The following is a 17184-nucleotide window of genomic DNA, read 5'->3' on the forward strand; positions in this document are numbered from 1 at the left end:
CCGGTTTGATGTCTCTAACCAATCAGAGTATCAAAGCCAATGGGGGGGGCTGGAGGTTAGGGCCCCTTGGCAAATGCCATGCATGGTAATGTGTAAGGTGTAGATAACTGGCTAGACTAATTTACCAATTTAAACATTTTTAGCTGACATGGGCTAATTGAGTGACTGTCAGTGACTGACATTACAAGAGGAAAAACTGCTGATGCACTGCCAATTTCAAAATTGCATCTCATGTATTCTACCATTCTAACTCTCAACAGTAAATTGAGACCATGACTGAGTTCCTAAAAAAAGGGGGTTGGGGGCACCCTAGCGGCTTGGGTCCCTGCCGTTTATGCCCAGGGCCGGGACACATGGGTCCCTGCGGTTTATGCCCAGAGGGCTGCACACGCGCCCTTTCCTGCGCCCTTCTTGTGCCTCTGACAAAAATGTGAAACGCAATCCTAGCCCCTTGTCACAAACAGCAGTTATTTTAAAACTTCAAACTCCGCCACCTCGAGACGGTCATGGCAGTAGTAACGACGCTAAGATCGACCAAATCCAACTGAAGGATCTCTTCTTTAATTTAGGAATAAAACTAAAACGATCACCCGCCTCCTCGCGCTGAGTCTCATCCAGGTTCAGTTGTTCTCCTCCTGGTGGCGCATATCCAATGTCTATACCGGTAGTTCTCCCCGGATCATGTTACCCTGTAACTAGGGTTTCTTTGGGTTCTCAGTTGGCAGACTCGTCGTTCAGGAGCCGGCCGCCCCGCTGTCTATCTAGCTCTCGCATGCCTGGTTCTCAGTCGCAGCTGTTACCAGCGCTTCTCCCCCGCGGCCCACTGCTCTCCCTCGGATTACTGCAGCTGGTTCTCGGCTGCTCCATGGTCGCGCTCTCCTTCTCAGCTCTCTCCCTCAGCAGCTCGACACCCATCCGAAACTCATGCCCTTTCTGGGTCGGATCTTCAGTGAGTAGCTCAGGTTTATTAACATCTCACACATAATTAATAAAATGGCAGTCATTTTTTTTTACTCCATATTCTTAAACTATGATAGCTAGTCGACTATATCAACAGTTTGTGTAGTGCTTATCAATTATGCAACTATTACCCAAATCACACTCTTGTTAGGGGATTAGATCATATCCACCAGAACCAAAACACATGGCAGAGCGATGGACTATTTGTCAGCTGTAGTGTCCTGGTGTCATATCTAGATGCTGTTTAAGAGTCCAGTGGTATTAGGTGACTTGTGTGCTGACAAGTACATTATTATTATGGGGTGACTTATATTGGTAGCCCCTACAGTTGGATACTAGCTAATTTATGAATTAACTGGATTGGAGCAGATACTGTACAGTTGAAGTTGGAAGTTTGCATACACCTTAGCCAAATACATTTAAACTCAGTTTTTCACAATTCCTGACATTTAATCCTAGTAAAAATGCCCTGTTTTCCGTCAATTAGGATCACCTCTTTATTTTAAGAATGTGAAATGTCAGAATAATAGTAGAGAGTGATTTATTTCAGCTTTTATTTCTTTCATCACATTCCCAGTGGGTCAGAAGTTTACATACACTCAATTAGTATTTGGTAGCATTGCCTTTAAATTGTTTAACTTGGGTCAAACATTTCGGGTGGCCTTCCACAAGATTCCCACAATAAGTTGAGTGAATTTTGGCCCATTCATCCAGACAGAGCTGGTGTAAACGGACTCAGCTTTGTAGGCCTCCTTGCTCACACACACTTTTTCAGTTCTGCCCACAAATGTTCTATGGGATTGAGGTCAGGGCTTTGTGATGGCCACTCCAATACCTTGACTTTGTTGTCCTTAAGCCATTTTGCCACAACTTTGGAAGTATGCTTGGGGTCATTGTCCATTTGGAAGATCCATTTGCAACCAAGCTTTAACTTTAACCGGACTGATGTCTTGAGATTTTGCTTCAATATATCCACATCATTTTTCTTCCTCATGTTGCCATCTATTTTGTGAAGTGCACCAGTCCCTCCTGCAGCAAAGCACCCCCACAACATGATGCTGCAACCCCCGGTCTTCACGGTTGGGATGGTGTTCTTCGGCTTACAAGCCTCCCCCTTTTTCCTCCAAACATAACGATGGTCATTATGGCCAAGCAGTTCTATATTTGTTTCATCAGACCAGAGGACATTTCTACAAAAAAGTACAATATTTGTCCCCATGTGCAGTTGTAAACCGAAGTCTGGCTTTTATGGAGGTTTTGGAGCAGTGGCTTCTTCCTTGCTGAGCTGCCTTTCAGGTTATGTTGATATAGGACTCGTTTTACTGTGGCTATAGATACTTTTGTACCTGTTTCCTCCAGCATCTTCACAAGGTCCTTTGCTGTTGTTCTGGGATTGATTTGCACTTTTCGCACCAAAGTACGTTTATCTCAAGGAGACAGAACGTGTCTCGTTCCTGAGCGGTATAATGGCTGCATGGTCCCATGGTGTTTATACTTGTGTACTATTGTTTGTACAGATGAACGTGGTACCTTCAGGCATTTGGAAATTGCTCCCAAGGATGAACCAGACTTGTGGAGGTCTACACATTCTTTTCTGAGGTCTTGGCTGATTTCTTTTGATTTTCCCATAATGTCAAGCAAAGAGGCAGTGAGTTGGAAGGTAGGCCTTGAAATGCATCCACGGGTACACCTCCAATTGACTCAAATTATGTCAATTAGCCTATCAAAAGCTTCTAGAGCCATGACATAATTTTCTGGAATTTTCCAAGCTGTTTAAAGGCACAGTCAACTTAGTGTATGTCCACTTTGACCCACTGGAATTGTGATACAGTGAATTATAAGTGAAATTATCTTTCTGTAAACAATTGTTGGAAAAATTACTTGTGTCATGCACAAAGTAGATGTCCTAACCAACTTGCCAAAACTATAATTTGTTAACAAGAAATTTGTGGAGTGGTTGAAAAACGAGTTTTAATGACTCCAACCTAAGTGTTTGTAAATTTCCGACTTCAACTGTATATCTGAAAGGACTGGGTAGAAATGAAGTTGATATCCAAAGCTATGTCTTTATAAATCAATCACACCAAATAAGGGACTATACAATCCTTTGGCAAAATAAACTATATTGTTATGAGTAATCATGGTCAGGGGTAATAACCTAGTAATTTACCCCAGGAAGCACATTGTGATTAAAGTTCTTATAAAACAGGCAGTTTCTTATTGGGAAACACTGAACCAGAATTTGATATTGAATGTTTCTCGATCTAAGGTGTCCATCTTGGTCCGAATCCTAAATGGTACCCTATTGAATAAATGGCACCCTATTGAATAAATGGCACCCTATTGAATAAATGGCACCCTATTTTCAATTTATCGCTTTACTTTTGACCAAGGCCCATAGAGCTTGCACTGTATAGGGAATAGGGCCTATTCCTGACATATTGCAAACCCTATGTGCCCTGCTCAAAAGTAGTGCATTAAATTGGGACTAGGGTGCATTGTGGGGTGCAGCCCTGGTATTTCTCCATCTTGGTTTATAAAAAAAATTCAATGTGAAAGAAAAGTGCAGGTTTCACTTTTATTTAGTTATCACATTATTTCCATGCACCTGCAACAACTCAGATGTGCAAGTGCTTTTTTAAAAACATAGTAGTGTAATTAAAGGCCCCCCCCAAACGTAAGGACATGTTATAACACATTTCACAGAAGCCTAGTATGGATTCACTTATATAATTTGTGAAGCATCTATGTAGGCCTTATAAAGGGTATGCGAAGCCTTTAGAGTTGTTGTTCTTTTAACGTGGGACTGTGCATTGTGCAATGACTTTTGTGCACTGGCAGACCATCTCAAAATCTCTTACACAGGGGTTACATGATTGTCAAGCTTACTACAGCTGCTGCTCAGATAATACTATGGAGGCTGCCAGGGTTGTCAAACCTCAAAATAATGGCCCTGTTAAGTCTTAATCAGTCCAGCCACTTTAACTGCCCACTTCCTTTAGAGTATTAGACTAAAAGTGTTTCAGAAGACTATAATCAGAAACGACCACTGGAGAGAAATCAACCTTTTACAGACACTAATGTTACCACACACTAATGTAACCACACAGTACAATTTGTTTTTGTGTTCTTATGTGGTGGAAAACCCCTTCATATGGCAGTCCAATCTCAATATACAAACGCTTTATTTCAGCATGCATTGGAAAACCAAATAAATTCGCTTTTTGTTTTCACAGACATCTTATACAGACCGAGGATGGGTGGGGTGTTTCACATGCCCTTCAGATGAGTCCGGTGCTTCTGCTTATCACCACAGATATTAGGTCCAGACAGAGACGAATCATATCAAGGACATGTCCACTCTCCCACACATCCTGGGATAACAGGAACCATGAACAATTGTTTTACAGAAAGTTAGAAACCGTTATAAAACAGACTACAAAAACTTACAGGGCAATTTGTAACAATCTTACAGAAATTAAGAGGAACAGGAATAACTATCTCTTCTTCAAGCCATATAAGATAACAAATTACATTTTCCTCTTTGACACCACATTATACGGGTTTCACATTGATCTATAAGGGCTGGGGTGTTGCAGGCTTCTGTTGGCCTTTGTACAAGTCTGTTTTAATATCCACTGGCAAATCTCTCCCCACCAAAACACAGCAACTCACTCGGCATACATAGCTTTCCTGGAACATGGGTGGGTGTAAGGGAGATAAGGCCTATTGAGCAACTAACTCTCTAGTTATTGTTAGGAAGTGTGGCGCAATGGCCTACAAAGGAAGATCGCTGCTTTAGTTCATTATGTCAGACAACGTTCACATAACCTTAGACAACATTCACACAACCTTAAACAACATCCACACACCATGTGTGACTGACTGGCTGGATTCGGTCTTATGTAGCAACGTTTGAAATTGTGTTTTTTACATTGGATAACAGTAGAGACTGTGCTAGAACATGGTATATCATATACTGCAGTTGAGGAACAATTGGAAAGGCATTCTGCTTTGAAAGTTGATAAACTTGTAACCTCACTTTTGAGAAAATGGCCCTTGAATGTTTTGATACACCTATTGGAGAGCTCTTCTTAGTCTACACCCATTCAGCATCATTCACACCCTCTTAAGCTTTAGCCCAACCCAGCTCTTTAGATATTCACATGTGAGGCCGTGTACTAAACAATCAAAGATTTTAAGACTAAAGGCTGGTTTATACTACGGGTGTGTTCGTAAATTCAATCTGGAGTGCCAGAGTGCGCTCTGGGCGTTCGTAAACTCAGCGTTGTCAGATTGTCCATTAGTAAATTCAAAGCGGTTCGCTCTCAGAGCGTTCAGAGTGCACACTGGCCGCTCTGGCCGAGGAGTAGGGTCGACCCGAGCATTCGGACCTAACAACAGCAGTCAAGCACCCAAGCTAACTGGCTAACGTTGGCTAGCTGGCTAGCTACTTCCAGACACAAATGAGTGAACAGCTCACTCTTACCATTTTATTTGCTCTAGTAGAGCTGGTTAGGCTGTTTTCATGTTATCCAGAGCGTTGGTGACTGCAACTGTGCTGCTGGCAACAATTTATTACGCTTTTTTGCTAATGTATACTGACACCGGCCATATTCAACGGGTGTTGAGCGTTCGTAAATTCGTCACTTATTCTGCACTCTGACACACTCAGACGAGTGCTCTGAAAACGGAGTAGATAGAGCCAGAGCGAATTTACCAGCTATGTCTAGTTTACCAGCTACTTGAGAAACAGACGCTCCTCAAGTCCTCAACTGGCAGCTTTATTAAATAGTACCCGCAAAACACTAGTCTCAACGTCAACAGTGAAGAGGCGACTCTGGGATGCTGGCCTAAAGCTGCCAGTTGAGGACTTGTGAGGCGTCTGCTTCTCAAACTAGACACTCTAAAGTGCTTGTCCTCTTGCTCAGTTGTGCACCAGGGGCCTCCCACTCCTCTTTCTATTCTGGTTAGGGCCAGTTTGCGCTGTTCTGTGAAGGGAGTAGTACACAGTGTTGTACGAGATCTTCAGTTTCTTGGCAATTTCTCGCATGGAATAGCCTTCATTTCTCAGAACAAGAATAGACTGATGAGTTTCAGAAGAAAGGTCTTTGTTTCTGTCCATTTTGAGCCTGTAATCGAACCCACAAATGCTGATGCTCCAGATACTCAACTAGTCTAAAGAAGGCAAGTTTTACTGCTTATTTAATGAGCACAACAGTTTTCTGCTGTGCTAACATAATTGCAAAAGGGTTTTCTAATGATCAATTAGCCTTTTAAAATGATAAACTTGGATTAGCTAACACAACGTGCCATTGGAACACAGGAGTGATGGTTGCTGATGGTGGGCCTCTGTCCGCCTATGTAGATATTCCATTAAAAATCAGCCGTTTCCAGCTACAATAGTCATTTACAACATTAACAATGTCTATATTGGGGCGGCAGCGTAGCCTAGTGGTTAGAGCTGACAAGGTACAAATCTGTTGTTCTGCCCCTGAACAAGGCAGTTAACCCACTGTTCCTAGGCCTTTGTTGAAAATAAGAATGTGTTCTTAACTGACTTGCCTAGTAAAATAAAAGTAAAATAAATATACTGTATTTCTGAAAAATTTGATGTGATTTTAAAATTGCTTTTCTTTAGAAAAAACAAGGACATTTCTAAGTGACCCCAAACTTTTGGGTGGTAGTGTATGTGATACGTGGTTGGGATACAACTGTGATATGTGGTTGTCTCACCTTTCCATCTTGATATGAATGCACTAGCTGTGGGTTGCTCTGGATGGGAGTGTCTGCTGAATGGCTAAATTGAAATGTAAATGTAGTTCTATGTATGTATATTTATGTATATTATGTATTTTATTTGTTGTGTTTCCTGTTTGGACCCAAGGAGGAGTAGCCACTGCCTTGGCAACAGCTAATTAGGGGTCCTAATAAATACAAAATACTTTAATGGAGACAAAAATGTGTGTCTGTGTGTGTGGGGGGGGGTTAATGTCTGTGTATGCACATACAGTATGTAACATTGCGGATTTCTGTATCTGTTTTCTTCTTCTTCTCCAGGTGATCCTGTCAGGGATCGTTGGCCTCACAACATGGAGGAGACCCATGCTGCTGCTGGTAGGTCATATATCACAGAACTGTTCTTTTTATACATGAGAGGGATCTGTACTTGCTTACTGTATGAGGGAACCGACCTAAGTACTGTATGAAGGCCAGGGGTATTCAACCATTTTTTCCATATTTTTGTTTGAATATCTCTAGCAACAACAGAATAAACACATTTTGAATTAAGTACCTGCCAGTAGCGACTCCTGGTTGGCTAAGTAGGTGGGGGAAGAGTGCAGGCAGGTTTTTTCCAATTTCAACAGGCCACGCACATTGCTGTCAGGTGTATACATTTGAGCACACAGCCGTGCAATCTCAATAGACCAACATTGGCAGTAGAATGGCCCTTACTGAAGAGCTCAGTGACTTTCAAGGTGGCACCGTCATAGGATACCACCTATCCAACCAGTCAGTTCATCAAATTTTCCCTGCTAGAGCTCCCTGGTCTACTGCAAGTGCTGTTATTGTGAAGTGGAAACGTCTAGGAACAACAACGGCTCAGCCGCAAAGTGGTAGGTCACACAAGCTCATAGAACGGGTCTGCCGAGTGCAGATGCGTGTAGCGTGTAAAAATCATCTGTCTTCGGTTGCAACACTCATTACCAAGATCCAAATTGCCTCTGGAAGCAACGTCAGCACAATAACTATTAGTTGGGAGCTTCATGAAATGGGTTTCCATGGCTGAGCAGCTGCACACAAGCCTAACATCACCATGCGCAATGCAAAGCATTGGCTGGAGTGGTGCAAAGCTCGACGACATTGGACTCTGAAGCAGTGTAAACGCTTTCTCTGGAGTGATGAAACACGCTTCACCATCTGGCAGTCCGATGGACGAATCTGGGTTTGGAGGAGAACACTACCTGCCCGAATGCGTATTTCCAACTGTAAAGTTTGGTGGAGTATGAATAATGGTCTGGGTGTTACGACTTCTAGAAGTAGTGGGTGGAGGAGCAGGCGCAGAGAGCAGGGTAGTTCGATACCGTACTACCCCTCCCAGTCCACGAGGTACTGCAGGCCCCTCACCCGGCGTTTCGAGTCCAGAGTAGCTCGTACCGTGTATGCCGGCGACTCCTCGATGTCCAGAGGGGGCAGATGGACCTCCTGCACCTCACCTTCTTGTAGGGGACCAGCTACCACCGGCCTGAGGAGAGACACATGAAACGAGGGGTTAATGCGATAGTAAGAGGGGAGTTGTAATCTATAACACACCTCGTTTATCCTCCTCAGGACTTTGAATGGCTCTACACACTGCGGCCCCAGCTACCGGCAGGGCAGGAGGAGGGGCAGGTTTCGGGTCGAGAGCCAGAAAGCAGGGTAGTTCGATACGTGGATATTTATTTCCAAACAACTGTGTGTCGGTCAACGCCACACACAAGGGTGCATAAAGACCCAGTCCAAACAAACAAGACGAAACTGTTCGGAAAATAGAATCCACAAAATATACACACACCAATAACCGAAAAACAAGCCCGCACAAAAGCCGGCGGGCCTACCGGGTTTAAATAGCCCAAAACAAAAACCCAAACAAACAGGTGAAACTAATCAGACAACACTAAATGAAACAGAAAAGGGGATCGGGGGCAGCTAATAGGCCGGCGACGACGACCGCCGAGCGCCGCCGAACAGGAAGAGGCACCATCTTCGGCGGGATTCGTGACACTGGGGCTGTTTACCATGGTTTGGGCTTTGTTCCAGTGAAGGGACATTTTTGTGCTACAGCATACAATGACATTCTAGAACATTCTGTGCTTCCAACTTTGTGGCAACAGTTTGGGAAAGGCCCTTTCCTGTTTCAGCAGGGCAATGCCACCGTCTACAAAGCGAGGTCCATACAGAAATAATTTGTCAAGATTGGTGTGGAAGAACTTGACTGGCTGCACAGAGCCCTGACCTCAACCCATCAAACACCTTTGGGATGAATTGGAACTCCGACTGCGAGCCAGGCCTAATCGCCCAACATCACTGCCCAACCTCACTAATGCTCTTGTGGCTGAATTGAAGCAAGTCCCTGCAGCAATGTTCCAACATCTAGTGGAAAGCCTTCCCAGAAGAGTAGAGGCTATTATAGCAGCAAAGGGGGGGGCAACTCCATATTAATGCCCATGATTTTGACAAGCATTAGGCTAGACGCATTGAACACACACTATCCATACAACTCTATCAAGTATAGGTTTAATCAATGTAAACTGAATATTAATATGCCAATAATAATGATTTATTTAATTCATAGAGGGCTTTTAATTAGGTTGTAGACTAAATTACCTCATGCCTGTCATTGATTTCCACCACTAGCAACACCTCTTCTGGTTCCAGCTGCGTCAGTGTACTTGGCACAGAGCAATGGCACGGAGTCTCGTACCTTGGACAAAACATCCATAAAGCATTTGACGGCATCCTGTGCTTGCACAGCATCAATGCTTCTTTTATGCAGGTGTGCAAAAAGAATGTCCACTCGGGGCATTATGTGCTGGAACAAATCAAGGAAAAAAAGAAACTCCTTTAACATCGTCGAGAATCCCTTGGCTTCCCTGTCAGTGATGTTGTCAAAGTCATCAGAGGCTAGAATGGTTTCTAAGCACTCCAATAGTTCACCTTTATTTTCATGCACAGTGTTTACAACACGGCTCTGGAAATTCCAGCCCGTCTGGGATGCGCGGGGGAGCCTGCGTACCACTGTGCTGTCCAACACATTTATTTTGCTGGATCGTGAGAAGCAGGTTGAGCGCCTCCTTAAATCTGATAAAAATACACAAGCATGTGTCACGGCTGATGCTGCTTGTTGCATCACCAAATTGATTTGGTGATGCATAACAGTGGAGAAAGTGGGCATTCAGGTATATGTCTTGAACCTTCTTACTAATGCCACCAGTTGAACCGCGCATCACGCTTTCCCCATCATATGTTTGACCAATATGATTTATCTTGTCTGCTTCTTGCTCTGGAAAAAGTAGGCCCAGATTTTGAAGGAGAGCCCTGCTGATGGTGTCTGCATTGGGGCCTCCTTCCAATTTCGCAAATCCCCAATATCTCTCTTGCACAGTTTTGGCTGCATCAATGTAGCGGCAAATGATGGCAAGCATCACATAGGTTGTCTCATTCGCTTGTATGGCCATAAAGTCAGTGTTCTGTAACTCCTGTACAATGTGCCCTTGCATTGTGGAGAGCCTACAGTCTAGTAGCTCGTGGGACGTGCCTTTTAAAAACCAATAGCGGTGTCCAAGTGCTCTTTCATTGCAGTGTCCAGCGATGACACAAAATCAACAAGTCCCCTAAACACTCCTGGGTTCTCGAATACTTGTGTTTTATCTTGTCCCCTTAGTGTTAGCTCAAATGCACCAAAGAATTTGACTCAGTCAATTAGCTTAGATAAAATGTGGTGATTTCTTTTCACAAAGTGTTGTAAGCTGGGCAGCCAAACAGCCATGCTTTATTTTCATACCAGGTCCACGGGAAGGTTTGATTTGAGCAATTGCTGGATGATGATGTCTGGTTTATCAGGTCCCAAATGCTTTATTTGCAATTATTTGGAAGGGTCAGCCTTTCAAATTCTGTTTTTAGAAGTGATTCCACAGTGTTAAGTGACAGAGCTGGTGTCACTGTTGCAGTTAGTTTATTACAAGTCAAGTACAATTTGCTCTTTACCGCCATCTGTTGACTACCGGGAGATCCAGGAGATCTGAGCTCTAATTTCAACGCCACAGGACCATCCATTTGCTTTGTGCGGTTAAAATTAATGTGATGAAATCCTTCAATCTCATTGGTGCCGTCCTCCCTTATAGAAAATAGCTGGCAAAATAACCCAAGCACTGGGTGCACAGCCCGTGTGCCCGGAGCTGCTGCTGGCAGAATAGTAAGTAACTAAACAGCTTTGTTTTGAACAATATTTTGTTTTTACAGGAAAATGTACAGACATTTACCACACTTTTATGAGCATTAATCCATGAATTACGCTGAACAAAAATATAATCGCAACAAGCAACCATTTCAAAGGTTTTACTGAGTTACAGTTCATATAAGGAAATCAGTCAATTGAAATAAATTCATTAGGCCCTAATCTATGGATTTCACATGACTGGGAATACAGATATCCAACGGTTGGTCTCAGATACTGTACCTTAAAAAAAGGTAGGTGCTTGGATCAGAAAATCAGTCAGTATCTGGTGTGACCACCATCAGCTGCCTTATGCAGCACTGTTGATTGTGGCCTGTGGAATGTTGTCCGACTCCTCTTCAATGACTGTGTGAAGTTACTGGATATTGGCGGGAACTGGAACACACTGTTGTACAGGTTGATCCAGAGCATCCCAACATGCTCAATGGGTGACATGTCTGGTGATATGCAGGCCATGGAAGAACTGGGACATTTTCAGCTTCCAGGAATTGTGTACAGATCCTTGTGACATGGATGCCGTGCATTGTTGCCTTATGCAGCACTGTTGATTGTGGCCTGTGGAATTTTGTCCTCATGCTGAAACATGAGGTGATGACGTCGGATGAATGGCATAACAACGGGCCTCAGGATCTCGTCACAGTGTCTTGGTGCATTCAAATTGCCATAGATAAAATGCAACTGTGTTAGTTGTCCGTAGTTTATGCCTGCCAATGCCATAAACCTACCGCCTCCAAGCGGCTCTCTGTTCACAACGTTGACATCAGCAAACCACTCGCCCACACGACGCCATACAGGCTGTCTGCCATCTGCCCGGTACGGTTGAACCGGGATTCATCCGTGAAGAGCACACTTCTCCAGCGTACCAGTAGCCATCGAAGATTAGCATTTGCCCACTGAATTCGGTTACGATGCCGAACTGCAGTCAGGTCAAGATCCTGGTGAGGACGACAAGTGTGTAGATGAGCTTCTCTGATACAGTTTCTGCAGGAGTTCTTCGGTGGTGCAAACCCACAGTTTCATCAGCTGTCTGGGTGGCTGGTCTCAGATCATCCGGAAGGTGAAGAAGCCAGATGTGGAGGCCCTGGGCTGGCAGGGTTTACACGTGGTCTGTAGTTGTGAAGCCGCTTGGACGTACTACCAAATTCTCTAAATTGCAAGCTCCCTCAAAACTTCAGACATATGTGGCATTGTGTTGTGTGACAAAACTTCACATTTTAGAATGCCCTTTTATTGTCCCCAGCACAAGGTGCACCTGTGTAAATATAATTATTTTTAATCAGCTTCTTGATATGCCAAACCTGTCAGGTGGATGGATTATCTTGGAAAAGGAGAGATAGTCATTAACAGGGATGTAAACAAATTTCTGCATAGAATTTGAAAAAAAAAGTTTTGTGCGTATGGGAAAATGTCTGATATATTATTTCAGCTCATGAAAAATGAGACCAACACTACATGTTGCGTTTATATTTTTGTTCAGTGTATATATTTTTTGAAAAATCTGCTCTTTTAATTTTTTTTCTTCCAAAGGTGAGGCGCCACCCCTAACGCCCTAATTAGCAGGTCGCCATTGATACCTACTACAGTAGAAAAGAGCGGAAAATATTATTTTTAATGATGTCAACTTTATTTATCAACTCCTAATATTGAGCTAATTACAGTCATTGGAGCATATTACACTCACTGGAGTATCTGACATAGAGTGGTTATTCCTTTAAAAGTTGCGTCATACTGCAGCACAGCTTGCGGGCTGCCACAAAATTCTAACATGTCAGCCATTGTTGCCATTAATGCTAGTTAGTGCTAGTTTGACCATCAGAGGGCATCTTTGAGAAGCATTTGACAGTTTTTAAATTTTGACTGTTAGGGTGGCACATTTTGGGGAATATTCAGAGGTGGAAACTTTCTGTGGGAATTAATATTAATACCATATAAATGTAGATGTTTTCTTAATTGGATATATTTACCATATATGGAGACAGAAACAAACCTTTCACCTTATCATAAGTAGGCATAATTGCAAATGATTAAGTCCTTCCAATAGAATTTTTTTTTAACGAATTTAACTTTTAATGAAATGTCACATCAAAAGAAAGAGAATATTGAATGATCCCCAATGATCCCCATCACATCTCCAAAAAACATTTTTAACATACCTCTGTAAAATGATAGTGTTTGAGCTAAAGCTTTGGTTGTCTTCCTCCCAGGCTTGCATGTCTTCTCCCTGGACCTCTTCAATGTCCACATCTTGAACATCAGACTCTGAGGCCTCATCTTCACTGTCACTTTCCAACCTTGTTGAGGATGGCTCGTTGTCAGGCTCAGAAAGCCTCAAATTTGCCCGGATGGCCCCCAATTTCTCAACCCTTTTGGTCAGCCTGTTGCATGCTTTGGTGTGTGTGTTCCCAAACAATGACCAGTCGCGCTCTGAGGCGGCTGATGTTGATGGGAGGATGATGGAGGCAACAGGGGAAAGAGCCTCAGATCCACCAAGTCCATTCCACCATGTGGCTGATGAGATATGTTGGCACGACTGCCATATTGCATCTCCATCCCAAAGCCCTTGCTTGGAAGTGTACTTCGCCAGACTGCCAAGAAACGTGCCCTCATCCAGGCCAAGGTGGCGAGACACGGTAGTGATGACACCATAGGCCTTGTTGATCTCTACACCAGACAGGATGCTCTTGCCAGCATACTTGGGGTCCAACATGTACATTGCGGCGTGTATGGGCTTCAGGCAGAAGTCTTCACGCTTTTTGATGCATTTCAGAACTGCAGAATCTGAACATCAGACAGGATGACATTGTCTCCCTCAGTCCGTGCAATAGCCAAAGGTTTCAGGAGTTTCAGGCTGCTTACCACTCTCTCCCAAAATACATAATCCAGGAGGATCCTCTTGATGGGGCTGTCTATATCAGCAGACTGTGATATGGGCATTTCTTGGAGAGACTCCTTCCCCTCCAGGAGATGGTCAAACATGATGACAACACCACCCCAACGGGTGTTGCTGGGAAGCTTCAATGTGGTGCTCTTATTCTTCTCACTTTGCTTGGTGAGGTAGATTCCTGCTATAACTTGATGACATTTCACATACCTAACCATTTCCTTGGCTCTTTTGTAGAGTGTATCCATTGTTTTCAGTGTCATGATGTCCTTGAGGAGCAGATTCCATGAATGAGCAGCACAGCCAATGGGTGTGATGTGAGGGTAGGACTCCTCCACTTTTGACCAAGCAGCCTTCATGTTCACAGCATTGTCTGTCACCAGTGGAAATACCTTCTGTGGTCCAAGGTCATTAATGACTGCCTTCAGCTCATCTGCAATGTAGAGACCAGTGTGTCTGTTGTCCCGTGTGTCTGTACTCTTGTAGAATACTGGTTGAGGGGTGGAAATGTAGTTAATTATTCCTTACCCACGACCACCCATCAGAGATGATTGCAAAACAGTCTGCTTTCTCTATGATTTGCTTGACCTTCACTTGAACTCTACATCCAGAAAATGAGTAGATAAAGCATGTCTGGTTGGAGGGGTGTATACTGGGCGAAGAATATTCAGAAATCTCTTCCAATACACATTGCCTGTGAGCATCAGAGGGGAACCAGTTGCATACACAGCTCGAGCAAGACATTCATCAGCATTTCTCTGACTACGTTCCTCCATTGAGTCAAAAAAACTTCTGATTCCAGGAGGACCGTGAGCTGTTGCTATCGATAAGATGTCTGATTCATAATTTTCACCTCGAATAGAAGTAAAGGGACTTTTGTCAGAGGTTGCTTGTTGTGAGTGCTGAGGGAATTTTATGCACTTGGCAAGATGATTCTACATCTTTGTTGCATTCTTCACATATGATTTGGCACAGTATTTGCAAATGTACACAGCTTTTCCTTCTACATTAGCTGCAGTGAAATGTCTCCACACAGATAGCACCCGTGGCATTTTCCTTTAAAGATTAGTAAAAAAAAAAGTTTTTTAAAAACACACATGTAATTCAATATACAGATAAATAGTTAAGCAGTTAGATTAAGCAACTCCTTTGTAAGATATATATATTTTTTAATGAAACATGAATTAACACTTAGTTAGCAGGTTCAAGCAAGCTAAAACCCATATGGTAGCAAAAACTAACTAGCAGAAATAGTTAACAAGTTAGAAATGATTTAAACACACTTTGCTGTAGGCTACTATTTAGTAGTTAACAAAAAATTATGTCATAAAATATTCACCCCACCCAGTATTGTAATCAAAACTTACCAGAAAGCATGTAGTCCTTGGCTCAGACAGTGTAGTAGTGTGGGCTCAATATCATCTCATTTAGTGTGCAAGATCTTGAGAATCAGTTGTACATGTGATGGAAGAGTGCACTGCACATGCAATGAAAGAATGCACTGTGCATGCAGAGGGTTGCAATTCCATTTTCCATTCCATGTTTTATTTTTTTTTCTACTGTATTATTGACTGTATGTTTTGTTCATTCCATGTGTAACTCTGTGTTGTTGTATGTGTCGAACTGCTATGCTTTATCTTGGCCAGGACGCAGTTGCAAATGAGAACTTGTTCTCAACTAGCCTACCTGGTTAAATAAAAAAATATATTTAAAAAATTGGGGATAGTGTTACACGGAGTGGAACAGGGGAATCCAAGAGCAGACTCAGACGAGGAGACTGGAATGAAGTAACCAAGGTATTTATTAAAACACAGGGAAAAGATGGAGTGCAGGTCAGGGGAAGCTCAGGCCGGTTGCAGGAAACCAAATGCGGAGGCTGAGGCTGGAGCGAGAGGGATTGGGACAGGGTAAGCAGGTCCGCAGGGGAATCCAAGGGACTAGTAGAGTGGGGAATCCAGGACATAGTTGCAGGATGACGAGACAGGGACCAGAGACATTTCGGGCAGAATTGTAGCAGAGAGGAAAACAGCGCCAGGCAAGGAAAACAGGGACATCAGGATCTGAATAGAAACAAACGGCTAGAAACATTGACTGAGCAGAGATTACGTTCTGGCAGCGCGGAAGTGGCAGGGCTGAGTATTAGTAGAGGTCTTGATTATGGAACAGGTTGCAGCTAGTGGGGATCTGCTCTGACTCCAGCACACCTGTCTCTACACACACACACACACACACACGATAACATACGCACTATACATACACATGGATTTAGTACTGTGGATATATGGTAGTGGTGGGGTAAGGGCCTGAGGGCACACAGTGTGTTGTGAAATCTGTGAATGTATTGTAATGAGAGAGAGAGGAAAAGAGCACTGGGGGAGGCGGCAGGTAAAGGAGATACAGGATGAGCAGTAGAGGGCGTTGCAGGAGCAGATGTGACAGATAGTTTAACTAAAATATGCCACAAGACCTAGAATTGCCATGTGTATCCCACAAAAAAAGGTTCACAGTTCTAGGCTAACTTTTTTGATGACATTTAGCAAAATTCCCAATTTTCTTGAAAGTTTTCGACTATATGGGATCTTTTTTTTAAAATTTAGCTTAATTAATTTGATAAATATGATCGGGTTTCTATTCCATGAAAAAAAAAATATATATTTTTTTACTATAGCTGTTTTTAGCATAACTTACTTATTGGCATAAAGGCCTTCTTCAGTATACAGTGTATCATTCAATCATACAATAATTTGTGCATGTCAATCAATACAAGTCAGCCATGTCTTTAAATACAGTCAAGCATTTTAGTTGTAAAACTAATAACAAAGTAATAACAAAGGGAGCGTGAAAAAGCACCCGCAAGTACCAGTCACGGCAAATGGCAAATACCTCTGTCTGCTGGTAAGCTTTCTTGACTTGACATACAGTGCATTCAGAAAGTATTCAGACCCCTTCCTTTTTCCCACATTTTGTTGTTACAGCCTTATTCTGAAATTGATATTTTTTTCTCATCAATCTACACACAATGGCAAAGCTAAAACAGGTTTTTAGAAATGTTTGCAAATGTATTAAAAATAAAAAACAGAAAGTATTTACATAAGTATTCCGTTTGCTATGAGACTCGAAATTGAGCTCAGGTGCATCCTGTTTCCATTCATCATGCTTCAGATGTTTCTACAACTTGATTGGAGTCCACCAGTGGAAAATTCAATTGATTGGACATGATTTGGAAAGGCAAACACCTGTCTATATAAGGTCCCAGAGATGACAGTGCATGTCAGAGCAAAAACCAAGCCATGAGGTTGATGGAATTGTCCGTAGAGCTCAGAGACAGGATTGTGTCGAGGCAAAA

The 17184-nt window shown here is 42.9% G+C and overlaps 1 protein-coding gene across 2 annotated transcripts in view; it reads left to right on the forward strand.

The window, feature by feature from the left end:
- The first annotated feature begins 431 nt into the window (after window positions 1-431).
- The window catches only part of LOC112249541 (protein FAM189A2), a 67196-nt gene continuing 50443 nt past the window's right edge, over window positions 432-17184 (forward strand). The window contains exons 1-2 of one of the 2 annotated variants that reach the window (XM_042320812.1): window positions 432-949; window positions 7021-7077. In XM_042320812.1, the coding sequence (XP_042176746.1) occupies window positions 653-949; window positions 7021-7077 (354 nt within the window). In that variant the 5' untranslated portion in view covers window positions 432-652. The remainder of the gene's footprint in view (window positions 950-7020; window positions 7078-17184) is intronic. The other variant, XM_042320811.1, reaches the window with a different exon arrangement.

Source organism: Oncorhynchus tshawytscha, linkage group LG04 (genome assembly GCF_018296145.1).
Source record: "Oncorhynchus tshawytscha isolate Ot180627B linkage group LG04, Otsh_v2.0, whole genome shotgun sequence".
Classification (NCBI taxonomy): Eukaryota; Metazoa; Chordata; class Actinopteri; order Salmoniformes; family Salmonidae; genus Oncorhynchus; species Oncorhynchus tshawytscha.